At 37.4% G+C, this 13,322-nt stretch overlaps 1 protein-coding gene across 2 annotated transcripts in view; it reads left to right on the top strand.

Moving 5' to 3' along the window:
• The window catches only part of PDS5B (PDS5 cohesin associated factor B), a gene marked incomplete at its 5' end in the record, with an annotated part of 81,494 nt that overhangs the window by 13,896 nt on the left and 54,276 nt on the right, over positions 1-13,322 (top strand). For both annotated transcript variants that reach the window (XM_080354009.1, XM_080354010.1), the window contains 2 exons: positions 2,154-2,234; positions 4,411-4,551. In XM_080354009.1, the coding sequence (XP_080210135.1) occupies positions 2,154-2,234; positions 4,411-4,551 (222 nt within the window). The remainder of the gene's footprint in view (positions 1-2,153; positions 2,235-4,410; positions 4,552-13,322) is intronic.

Raw genomic sequence — 13,322 nt, 5'->3', positions numbered from 1 at the left:
TTCCTCTTTGGAGCTTTTTTAGATACAATGAAATGTAACATGAATATGTTAAGGTTGCAAATAGCTACTTCTAGTGTTTTTCTCTGTAGACATCAAGGTGCTGGGAGATCTTTTCCCTGGCCTTTAGTGGCTTAATTATGAAAGATCTCTGTTTTTTCAGGCTTTCTTTCCTAAGGATGTGTGTGAGAATTGATGTTGTTTTAAACTTTAGTTATTACTAGTTGTGTAGTTGAATTCGGGAAGCTTTTTAAAAACGAACTGCTGTGCGAAAGATAACTCTTAACTAGTGGGAATCAAAACAGATCTGCCTGTTGGAACTCTGGTATGCGGTTCAGACTTGTTTTATACAGAAATCAGATCTTGCCCATGATACAGAGTTCACTCTTACCGAGGTGAAAGCTGTTTTCTTTGTTTTGGTGGAGCTGAACCATGGAAGTCAAGAAGGATGAGAGCAAGAATTGCAAGTGGCAGACATTGCTTGTTTTGGTTGGTTGTGCCTTCTGCTTCCTGAACAGTCACAGCTCTAACTAAATAACAGAAAACAAATGCTACAGGTGGAAACATTTGTAGCATTTTTTTTTTTGGTGTGGTGTTTTGGTTTTGTATTTTTTTTGGTCTTAATCTGGCATGCAGAACCTGCTCCTTTCTGGGACATGGAACAGCCATACAACATTGTAAAAAGTCTGCCAGTGTTGGCCCTTTCACGTGGATTAGATAAGGGAACAGGAAATTAGAAGGATATTAGCATCTTATGTAAGCATTCTAGTATCTTTCCAGAATTGGGATTTTTATTCAATTTCTCTAGTGGCTTTGAGTAACAGATACTTGAGGCGTGAATCTTCATAGTCTTTGACTTCAGTCACTTACCTTAATTGTATCAGTAGGCAGGCAAGCTGAAGACTTCTTTTGTTTTATATTAGAAGAAAATGTTAATCTGTTCCCATGGCTGTCTAGAAGTCCATAGTTTTACGTAGTTTTTGAATACAGACAGTGCTCCCCATCTCTTTGAAGATCTCATTCAGATGGCTACAAAGACCTAAGCATATGCAGGCAAAGAAATACCCTGCGTGTGACAATGCATCTTGTGGCTTTTCATTATGCGAAAAGGAAAGATGTTTTCCTTTTATAGTTGAGATGTATTTTTAAAAAACAACCACAAACTTCCCCTTTATATTGTTTTAAGTGGAATATGCTGGGATTTTTTAAATTGCAAACATTAATCAAAATTGGGGGAACTGTCTTTTTTACAGAGACTTCACTTATTAAAAGACTATATATTTTTTGTGTTGAAGATTTTTCCTTCATTCTTCTATGTGTTAATCAGGTCTGCGGTGGGTGTCACAAGGGCTGAAAATTTTTGAAATTTAGTTGTGATATAGAAATTGGAAAAAAGACATAGCAACTAGAGGATGGAGAGTGCATGCTGGGAAAGAAAGGGAAAAACGATAGAGCAATAACACAATTAGACAGGTGCACAAATAGGAGAATAGGTGTCTTGTGGGGTGGTGGTTTCTTGTTAATTTTTATATTACAGTTCTGTTAGTTTGTATTCTTCACCATTTTTTTTCCTCACAGGCTGAAATTCTTGTTGTGTTGTTATGTTTTTGTTGGTATTTGGTTGGTTTGTTTGTTTTGTTTTGTTTTTTTCCCCTTTGTTCTCTCAGTCAGACAGGTCAAGATTATCTTGGGGAAAAACTCTGGAGAGTGTGGTGGTGGTTCACAGGTGGCTGCTTGGTGCAAGGACAGAATTGTGTTTTCTGCCACAATCCTGTTCAGAATCTTGCTTCTGTGATGACTGTAAATGCCTCCATGTTGCTTTCCTGTTTTTTGGGGAAGCTGATAAGGAGCAGCAGTAAAATACAGGAACTGATTCACTGAGTGTCAGGTTTAGATGGGCAACTGTAAAGTAATCCCTGATTTGCCAGGAAAGAGTTTTCTCAGTAATCCCAGTGGATACTACAGAGCTCTGTTTGGACTGGGTTTGTTTTAACTACAATATCTTTACTACTGAAAGTATAAAAAGAACAGGCTATTTCTTTAATGCATTTACCAGTATATGGTAGCCTTAAGTTTATTTTTAAAATGAATGCATGTGCTAATTTTTTTTGTGTGTATTGTTTTGGTTTTTTTTTTTGTTTGTTTTTTTCCTTCAGAATTTAAACAAGCAAGCCTATGATTTGGCAAAGGCTTTACTAAAGAGGACAGCGCAAGCAATTGAACCGTACATTACTAACGTAAGTGAAGACTATAAACAAATAAGGAAATCAATAATTTTTTAATCTGAGCTGTGTTATAAAAAGAATGAATTGCATATAGCTAAATAAGGTTGTAAAGTAACTTTCTACAAACTCTCAGTTGCTGTTTGGGAGAATTGTTATATTAATGAACCACTGCATGACCGGACCCTTTGAAGTCTAATTCTTTACCATATAGAAACTACTAACCCCGTATCAATTTTGATTTCTGAAGTGCAATGAATAGTTTACTCTCCTCTGTCTTGGGAGACCTTGCACTTCAGTCCTTAATGTGACTCAAAGACCAAATGTACTTAAATGTATTTTTCTGATAACAATATACAAATGCATTGTTCCTGTGGCAGAATTGTTTTTCTAGTGAGGAGATGAGAATACTTAGAAGGTAGGAGAAGGGAAGATAGAGCAGAATTTTAATGCCATTGTCACTGGAAAAGTAGAGGAAATAAAATCTAAGAATAGATAGTAAGGAAGAAAAAACAGTGAGTGGATTGAGCGTTGTAGCCACGTTGAGTGTAGACATCATAGACACTGCAAGAGAAGAGGGGTGAGAGGAAGTAAAGATCAGACAGGCTTATGCTCTAAATTAAGTTACACAATAGAAAACTTAATTACACTTTTTTTTTTTTTTGTAAAGTAGTTAAGGATTTGGCAAATCTCATGCCAGCTATCCAAAACCTCAAGAGCTTGGAAACAATAGAAAATTTTCAACTTCTAACACTTGTGGTACATGGAAAGTGGGTACCTTCTATTAATAAGATTTTTTAAAATCTTGAGAGAAAACTCTTGCTTCTAACTTGTTAGTCAAACCTACTGTTTGGGAAGGTGTTGCTACATGGGAACATGTTTTTAATGTTGTTCATCTGTAAGGTTAGATTACAAGTTGGGGACATTTTGTGGGTTTTAAGGAAGTCTGTACAAGAAAAGTCTTCCTCCTATGGAAAATATGTACATGCATTCTTCTGTTTTTGGTTTCCCACAAGTGGGAAATGTTATACTGTCTGGTTTCTTTGTTTTGAAAGTTTCCTTCTTAAAATATGTTAAAGACACAGTAGGATTTAGTTGCCTAACCAGGAATATATACATTCCAGGCAAGTATATCTGGAAAAGGAAAACTTTTCTGCAAGACAGTACCAAGTCTTTAACTTCTAATGAAATGCACTTATCTGCTATTTTTTAGTAATTCCTAGAAACTGTTGACTTTGTCTATTGTATCACTAGTTGGGGTTTGCTTTATAACCTTAGAAAGTGGTAGCTTTCATATTTTTAGTTTCTTTACTGATATGATTTACTTTGTTAGGTACAGGGGGTTGTGATGTTCATGTGTCCAAAGTTTAGGAATAGAAAACTGAACTGCCAGTCACGTGCATTGTGTTGTCTTAGTGGCAGGTGGATATAGTATAATTTGTTTAGCCACACTTGTGTATTGTTTTAACCCAAAAGAAGAAAAATTTTCCAAGTTATGTCCTCCCTCCTATGAGTAGGGGCTGGTATACACCTATTTAGTTGCTTCTTAGCCATCTATTATGAAAGGATAGAGTTGAAAGTAGTGTGGAATTCATATTTTATATTAGAAAATATTTTTTTTAATGAAAAACATGAAGTTTCCCTCAAACCTGTTGAGTTCACCAAGAAAGAATAAGTGCTTTACAGCTGCATTATGCTGCTTGTAAATATAAATTCTGAAACAGTCAGTTATTAATGCCTATGCTTTTACTTACAACACGTTAACCTGTCAACTGTGTAGTGTAGTAATTAGGCAGTTGTTTCAGCCTTGTTTTGACTAAATATTAGAATGCTTTGAAAATGATTGTGCTCAACAGTGAAATAACTCTAAATATAGTCACATTATAAAAAGATTTGATGCACTTGAACTCCTCTGAAGTTGTGTTTCTTAAATTATTTGTAGGCTTCCTGTGGTAAACTAAGCATCTCTGATGTGTTTTCCTGTATTTGTACTATTGGGTACAAAACAATGATATTTAGGATTTTACTATAGAATCCTGATCTATGCATACCCTTTTTTTTTTTCTTTTTAAAATTTTGGTGAAATAAATATTGTAATATTAAAAGGTAGATTTAGTGGTAGACAAGCATACGATTTAGAAGAGTGTATATATATTCTTGTTATTCATGTGTATTCTGTTTTATTTTTCAGTTCTTCAATCAGGTCCTCATGCTTGGTAAAACATCAATTAGTGACCTGTCAGAGCACGTGTTTGACTTGATTCTGGAGTTATACAATATTGATAGTCACCTCTTGCTTTCTGTTCTACCACAGCTTGAATTCAAACTTAAGGTAAACACTTATTCTGCTTTCTCTATAGTTGAAACATGTGCTTTGACTACTACTACGATTTATTTTTTTTTTTACTGACAAGTTCATTAAATTATTTGACATATAAAACTAATATTTATTTATAAAACATAATGTCTGCATCGTTTAAAGGAAAACTCATAAAAGCCCTCAAATAGAGTAATTTAACTTCAAGTGTATTGACCTACAGTGCAGGTATGCATATGGTTGGGGTTGGTTTGTGTGTTGTTTGTTTTTTGGGTTTTTTGGTGGTTTGGTGGTGGTGGTGTTGTTGCTGTTGCTGCTTCTTTGTTTTGTTTTGTTGGGTTTGTTTTGTTTTTTTGGTTTTGGTTTTTTTTTTTCTCACTTGTATCTTTCAAGCAATAACTTGATTTTTTTGGGATGACTTGAGAATCTGACCTGTTTTGTTCCTTGGTTTGCTGTAGTATTTATTGTGAAGGGCTCTAATGTGTTGACAATATCTTCTACAGAGAAACTGCATCTGTTCAGAATAGTGAATTTTGGCAGGGAGAAGTTTGGTTCCATGTTAATGGAAGCTGATGTACTGACAATTTTGTACAAATAGAAGGTCCGTGACAGGTGGAAACAATGCTGGACTCTATAAATATGTCTTGTAGTCTTTGCTACAATTATGTTTATGTTTTTTCAGACTTATTTCTTATGTCTCAAGGATAGCTGATGCTAGCTATCTATTTTAATAGGTATTTTTCTTTTTGATTTTCTACCATTTCAGAGTGTGTCCATCACTTGGAGAAATTCTCAGCTTGATTCTGCACTACTTTTATTCTGTTTTTCATTCCACATGGTTTCTGTGGAAGTGGGGAATTTGATTAGTTTTGTATGACTAAGTTTGATTTGTTACTAATCTTGAGGGCTAATGTACAGTGGGCAACTTCTAAATTTGTGTATATTTTTGTTATTGAGGATAGATTTTAGCTTTGTAGAACCTTTTACCCGCACTTGCAATATTTATGATCATAGTGGGTTGTTCATGCCTATTGTTTTTTCACTAATATCACTAGGTAGGCACAGTACATTTGTTGGATGAACTGTTTTTAATGGTTATGTCTTTCCATTCACATTTCCAAAAGAAGTAGGGTTCCATTTACTGCTTGCTGTCTATGTCTTACCGTATACCTTTTCCAGCCTTTAATTCCTGTTCTTACAGATGGTGAACAATTATCATTCTCACTCCAATAAAAACCGTACTGCTGCAGCTGAAGCTGTTATTCAAGATATTTAATCTTAACTGCCACCACATCGTTTTTTTTTCATAGCCATAATTGCAGTAACCTTTCCATCTTTAGATCCATTTAGAACTGCAGGTTCTTGAATTGCCTTCCTGTTCCTTCATTGACTCTCACATTCCACTATTTCAATACAAACTCCTTTTTTCTGTCCTATTTTACCATTGGAATCAGAAAGTTTAGCAGCCTAATGCTGTAAAATCTTGTTTTTCTCTTTGTCCTCTGCCCACTTCCCTCCCCCAACAACAATAAAAAAAGGACTTCTGGTCTCTTCCTTCAACTGGGTGATTTCAGACCTAAGCACTTCCATATTTTATTTGTACCTCTTCATTTACAAAACTTTTTTTTTAATGTTTGCATTTCTGTTCTTTGTTTAGTAGGCTCTTTTTAGATGATCAACGTGTATTTTGTTACTTTTCATCTCCTTGATCTGTAGTGTAGTTTTCTCCTTGCAGTCTGAACACTTGAGGGATAAGGGGGTTCACCTTTTGAGGTTTGTAAGATCCAGTTGAACAGTGTTTCCAATGGACTTGTGTATTTCAATGGTTACATTATTACTGCTCGTTTTCCTTGATGTTTTATTGAACTCAGTACAGTTTGTAGCTATTCCGAGGGCATGGTGCAGCTTTAGTCATCTTGTTGCTTCAGGTGTGTGCTTTTGATACCTTGAGGTATAAGGAAGACTAATGTATGCCTATTTTGTCATATTGGCTGTCAAACGGAGTTTGACCCACCTTTTACAGAAAAAAACACCTCTATTTGGAATAGGATAGTCCTGGTTTAAATCCTGAGACACTGGAGCAGGTTGCCCAGGGAAGTTGTGGATGCCTCATCATTGGTCAGGCTGGCTGGGGCTTTGAGCAGCTAGATCTAGTGAAAGATGTCCCTACTGATGGCAAGGGAGTTGAACTAGAAGATTTTCAAAAGTCCCTTCCAACCCAAACCGTTCTATGGTTCTAAATGAGTTGAAAGGTCTGTGAGATCTTTCTGTGGTTAAAAGGGTATTTTGAAAATGAATGTTCTAAAATATTAATGAAATGTAGTCAGCCTATGGTTTTTCTGAGATAAGCACAAGTTTGTTCTCCATGCAGACCTACCAGTGATGATTAAATACTTTCCTCTCCAGCAATAGCTGTGGCTTTAATCTAAACAGCAGCAGCCAGTGTCAAGCACTTTTAATTCAGGAACAGGTAAAGAGCATGTTAGTATGTTGAGAAGAAAGTGTGACTTCAGTGAAATCCAGAATGCTATGGTAGAAGGCAGCTGATGTTTTGCTGCTTTGAGTGAAAAGCAGCTGAACAGCAGTATCCCTGTTAGCTTGATGGAGCCTTGGATCAGGTGCATGGTAAAGGACAAAAATATGCTTGGCAGTCCATATTGAAATATAGGCTAGGGGAGATGACGTTTTGAATAAAAGTCAATTAATGATACAATAACCACAGAATTCGGTGAGCTCTGTAAATCATTCAGAGCTTGACTAGGTGGCTCTGGCTTTTCTGGATTTGGTACATAGTTTTGCAGTTTGTGTTAAGTCTAGGTCAAATGCATACTTTCTCAGGGATGTCCAATTTCTCTTCTATGAGATTGTCTGATATGGCTCTTGAATATACAGGCGTGATAATAGAAGTCACGTACTAGGAGCAAATACTCAAATAATGCTTATGGGATAGTGGGACATTTACTGTGTTCCAAGATCTCGTATAGCCGCTTCGCTGCTGAAGAGATTTGTGTTACTCCTGAGGCAGATGATGTTGAAGCAAAGCTCCGGCTGTCTCAGCTGTCGAGTTGTCAATTTTGAGGAGTGAAGATGTGTCAGAATGATCTCATCTTGCAGGCGTTGAACACATGGAAGTGGACATATGATCTGTGCTGTTCAAAGATAAAGTGGGTAATTGCTCTCTGTGTTTTTGAAAGTGTGCATGAGTAAAAAAAATAATACATGGCCAGATGGAGTAGGCTGGTGGTAGACTTCCTCCGAGCAAGACACCAAGTGTTCTGGCTCACTTCAAAGCTGATGTCTTGAAAAAATATTTTCAGGTGCGAAGTTGGCAAGTTCTGCATGAATTTGAATAAAACACAGTATTTTTTATCATTTCAGTGAAATGTATCTTAAGAGATCCATTTTTTAAAGCAGTTTGTTATGTTTTCCTGTAGTTGAGTAATTTTTATCTGCGTTCTTAAATTCTATTTACATTGTCTAAAAAGTGTTTTTGTGAGGAGAGAATCATGAATGTTAACTTTTTGGTTTTTTTTAACTGGCCCTATCATTTAAAGCCTGAAGAACAATGAAGGTTAGCTCAGTACAGCACAGGAATTTAAAATAAATTGGGAAACAGCAATTAGGCCTCCCATATAAGAAAAGAATGATGTGACATGGGATTTCCAAAGGCAAATATTATAGCACTTGAATACTGACAACCTGAAAAAAAATTCTTCACTTTTTTGGGGTGTCATTTGGCAACAAAGTGGGAAATTATTAGCCACACAAGAGAAGGCATGAATTCCTGGAAGAATGATAATATGATCAAAGACTTTGAGGGATAGTCCTTGAGAAATTTCAACTGTATGTTCTCATGGTATATTTATTTTGCTTCCTGTTACTGTGTGCTTGAAGAGAATTTTAGTTTAATTTGTTCATCCTTCCTTCCTTTTTAATTGAGATGCATCAAGAAGACAGATGTTCTGGTCCTGGAGCTGTGTGATTACTGATGGATCTTGTTTGGTGAATGGAATGGATCCATTTACACTGAGGGGAGCCTTTCCAGCTATGCTTCTTCCACTCAAACCAAAATGGTCATTCACATCCATCAATTTGTAATAACATTGCTGAGACCGAGATGTACACTGCTACCATGATGTCCTCTGGAACAACTTGAAATACTGAGCTGAATATAAAAAGATATTTATGTGCATGGGAAAATATTTTTGTGCTGCCTGCCTCTTTGGATCTGTGCGCACATTTGTCCTATGATTGCTCCATGTTCTTGTGTTTGGCACTGCTGGGAGTTTTTTCACTATACCACAAGGACAGTAGGTGCCAGAAGCTTAAGTGTCACACCAGCCACCTTGCTCTTATCTTAATGTCATTCGTTTCTGGAGCTTAGTGGGCTGATGCTACCACCACAAAGCATTATAAGCCAGTAACATGTTTGGATGTAGTGGATAGAGTTGTTCTGCAAGTCTTCTGGTGACACCTTTAGATAACCTGTTGTCTTTTGAACGAGAGAGATAAGTGGGCCAAATTGTCTAGACATATAGATGGCTTTTCAGGAATTTTAAGGTCATGCTGCAGAACTGTTGCACATTTCTCTGGGAGAATGTACAAGTGTGGTGCTGTTTGTGGACATGCTGTTGCTACCAAGCCTTCTGGACTCTCTCTTGAGTCCGGCTCATCTAAGTTGATGGTCTTTGGTTGTCTTGTGAGACAGAGACATAACCACTATTACCAGGTGCTAGTGGAGATTATCCATATGACATTTTGGTGCTCTCCTCTCGATTATTTCTGCAAAAGAGAGAGGTTTAAATTATGTCTCTGGTATGGAGTAAATGGCACATTTTGGTTCCACTTAGTACTTGGAAAACAAGGTCTGGTGATTCATTGGGCTAAGTTGCTGAATAAATTGTTTCTAATGCAGATTCATAGACAGAATAAAGTGCACAGTGTTATAGTGGCCATACTGGAAAAACTATAATTCTGTCTTAGAATATATGATTCCGTAATGCTGGTGGACATAGCCCTTCTTGCTTAAGAAGGGCTCTTGGCTGTCTTTTTGGAGGATTGTGTGGCTGTGGTGATGAACAACTCAACAATCATTTAAAATTCACACAGTATTTAAGAAAGTCCTGCTTTGGTGGAAGCCATTGAAGTTACAACAGTATCCCATTGTGGGTAGTTCATATGACCAACATCTCCAACTACTGACCATTCCAGCTGATCATCTACAAAGAGCTGTAACTTTGCTTAGTGGGAGATCATGTCCAGGCTTCTCCCATGAGTGTGCTTGGCTTATGGTCAATCTGTATTCTCCTGGGCTTACGAGAACTACTGAGTTCTGTCTAACTGAAGTCTGTGAAGTCTGTTGGATGTCCTCCTGTTGCACGATTGCAAGGGCTGCCGTGCTCCCTTCCATAAATTCTAGTTAAAATGAAGGGGCCAGGGGCGGTGCTCTTGATCTTGATTGTTCCAGTTTTGAAGACCTTCTCCTGTTCTTGGAGGATGCTAAAAGCTCTTGGTATTCTGGACTTGTACTTGCAGAGATTGGTCATGTGTTTCATCCTGACCTTAGGGTACTCAGTCTTGCAGTATGGATGCTGGGCATTTCTCTGATAGTGATCCTGTTCCTCTAAACTGATTCTTCCTGGTATCAGCAACTTTTCCACCAGTTGTATATTCTGTATATGAACCAGAATTTCCATGTACTATCTTATTTCTTTGCTTCTACATATTTTGCGGTATGTTTTGGCAATGGAGTGGTAGTGGTTTTCTCACAACCAGATGAGCTTCACTGAGCAATCTCCACTGCTTTCCAATTAATTGGGCTACGTTGTTCTCAACTTCTGTGGCTGATAGAAGTTTGAGGATGTGAATAAATGTCTGTGTGTCTGTGACTTATTACCTGACAGGATCCAAATCGCTTGCTTTCCATCGCCCTGAACTTCATTTGTGCTCTTTGTGACAGGAAGCCTGTTGATTTGTCTTCATGGGATCAGGGTCTTATGGAAGTTCTAGACTGTCTCTTTGAGTGTGGGAGAAATCCTAAGGCTTTCCTGTCAGTGACTGAACAAATTTTTATCCATGTATGGAGGGGTTATGGAACTGTTAGTATGGAACTTGTGGAAGAGCTTAGTAATACTATAGTGCATATTTACTATTTTGGACCTAAACAATGTGGCCACCTAGTGTTCAACCACCTTGCCATTTTGGTACAATGCGTGACCATACAAATTGGTCAAGATGCCAGGTAATTTTAACTACTGTGAGAATTATACATGTTGACTTGGATGAAGAATATGAAAGGTTGCTGGCAATAACTGATATACTATGTAATGTCCAGCTTTTTGTCCGCTTTATTCCCTCAGTTGCTTTTTCTGCCCTGTCCGTCCCAAGAATCTCTTAGAGTATATTCAGAGAGAACTGAAATGCAGTCGGGTGTGCTGTACCATGTCACGTACCAAACAGAAGCAGACAAGCTAGTTACCCTTTTGTGTCTGGGTGGAATGGACTTAATTTTATTTTTAGCAGCCTGTATGGTACGGTACTGTATATTTGTGGCTAAAGCAGTGCTGGCGTCACAGCAATGTTTTGGCTATTGCCTGCACACAGGTAGAGGCTTCCCCTGCTCCAAGTAGGCTGAGGCAGGGCATGAGGCTGGGGGGCGACATGTGCTCAGCAATAAAAGCTCAGGGGGAGGGATGAGGGGATGCCGGTGCTCAAGCAAGCACTATGCGTGCTGAGACTCTGCTTTCTGGGAACTGGTGGGACACATGCCTGCCGGTGGGACACAGTGAATGAATTCCTCTTTTTACTTTACTTATGCACGCAGCTTTTTCTTAAGCTTTTAAACTGTCATTATCTTGACCCATGAGTCTTTTTACCTTCCTTCTGTTTTCTCTGCTTCCCGTCTTTGTACAGGAGAGTGAGAGACTGGGTGAGGGTTTGGTTTTTGGCCAGGGTCAACCCACCACACTGTTACCGATTTTGTAAAGAAAAAGCTCCAATGCTCTCATGTGGCAGAAAAGGAGTATTGATCAACTCTAAGACTCTGTGAAAGCTGTATCAAATTATGGTTGCTTCTTTCTGATACTTATTTCTTTTACCTAATTCAGGAGGAGAGCCTGGGGGCTTAGCAGGAGAGCGTGCATTGAAATTCATTTAACTTAACCTCTTCTCTAAGGGTCAGTCATTTGTGCCTGATGTTGGCATTACAAGGTGGTGTGTTTAGAGATCTAGCATTGATGCAAAAGCATTATTGGTGCAGGAGAGGACAGAGATAGGAATGTATTATTGTTTAGGTCAACTTGTAAAGGAAACTGATATTCCTTTGTTTGAATTTGATATTTGAACTTTAGAAATTTGTATTGCTGAAAGTGACTACCGTTGTGACGTTCAGGAGAATGAAAAGCTCATGAATAGAGTAAATAATCATAACCAGTTTTAGGTCTTTATCATCCTACTAAACCAATATGATATAATGAATAAAATCAATAAAATCTTGACTTTTACTGCTGTAGAGCTGCTTTTCTTTTTTGGTTATGGTATTTAAAATTTTGTGCGAGCTTCTGGTCATGTGTCTACTTCTATTCTCAAATTCCCCCAGATCCTCAGTACTACTTATTCTTTTGGGCTTGGTAGTGATAAAAATCTGACCAACTTCAGCTGTTGTTAGTGACATCTAGGGAGAAGCCCAGCTGCTTGTGTGTTGGGAGCATGGGTGGGTAATTGATAATATCAGTGTTCAATGTCAATTTTTATTGACAAATCATTATGGAAAACTAGTAAGCATAAAGAGTGCTGGATCATATCTAAGAAAAGAGGTGAAGGATGTGACTCTTCAAGTACACAATGTCTCATAGAATAGAAAAGGATAAGACTTTTTTCAGAATTTATGATACTCATCTTTTTCCCTCAGAGAAAGAGGTAGAGATTAAAGTAGAATAAAGGAGAAGGATGCAGTGATGCATTCATTTAACAAGAAGTACAGATTTATTTTTATTACTTTTAGGAGCTTACTAAGAATATTTCAAGGAGACCAACATCCGGGCACAAATTTTAGAAAGTACCGACTACTCTTGGTCCATAATCACAAAGACTTATTGTTTCTTCAAACAGGACTGGTAACATGAGTGGGTTGTCTTATAATTGGATTAGTGGCTAATACAGTGAAAGTTTCTTGTGCGGCTAATTCATTAAGGGTATCTTGGGTTGGATTTTTTGTTTGTTTTGTTTGGGTTTTTTTAAATGTTTCTTCCCCCCCTTCTTATTTCTGTCTGTGCTATTACACAGTTTAATGTGTAGTGTTCTCTCCACCCTTCCACTCCCCCTCCCTCCACATCCTCTGGGATTTCTTGCTCTGGATCTGTGTTGGTTACCTAGAGAAATTCAGAGGTGCTTGATATTTTTAATATTTTGTTGGTTTAAGCAAGAGTAGATGGGATGTGAATAATGGAGCTTGGACTAATGTGGGCTACAACAAAAATTAAAATTCTTAACTATGATGGAACAGATTTAAGAATTTGTATCGTAATTGACACTTACAAGCTGAAACTCATCAAGAAAAAGAGATGTCATTTATTGCAGATTAAGAGGAGGAGATTGTAGATGGCTTTCAGTAATGTCAATCTGAATTTTAATTGGAAAAAATTAGTCAAATGCAGACAATCATGTTAATTGATTTACTATGAATGTTGCTAATAGTTAATATTGTAGTATTTTCAGAAGAATTATGGTCTTTTGTGTAGTAATATGTTAGAGATTTCTTAATCTTCCACTTTTCTTGTGCTGTTACT

Source organism: Nesoenas mayeri, assembly GCF_963082525.1.
Source record: "Nesoenas mayeri genome assembly, chromosome: 1".
Lineage (NCBI taxonomy): Eukaryota > Metazoa > Chordata > Aves > Columbiformes > Columbidae > Nesoenas > Nesoenas mayeri.
The sequence above is the reverse complement of the archived record's forward strand: the minus strand, read 5'-3'. Positions and strand labels throughout refer to the sequence as shown.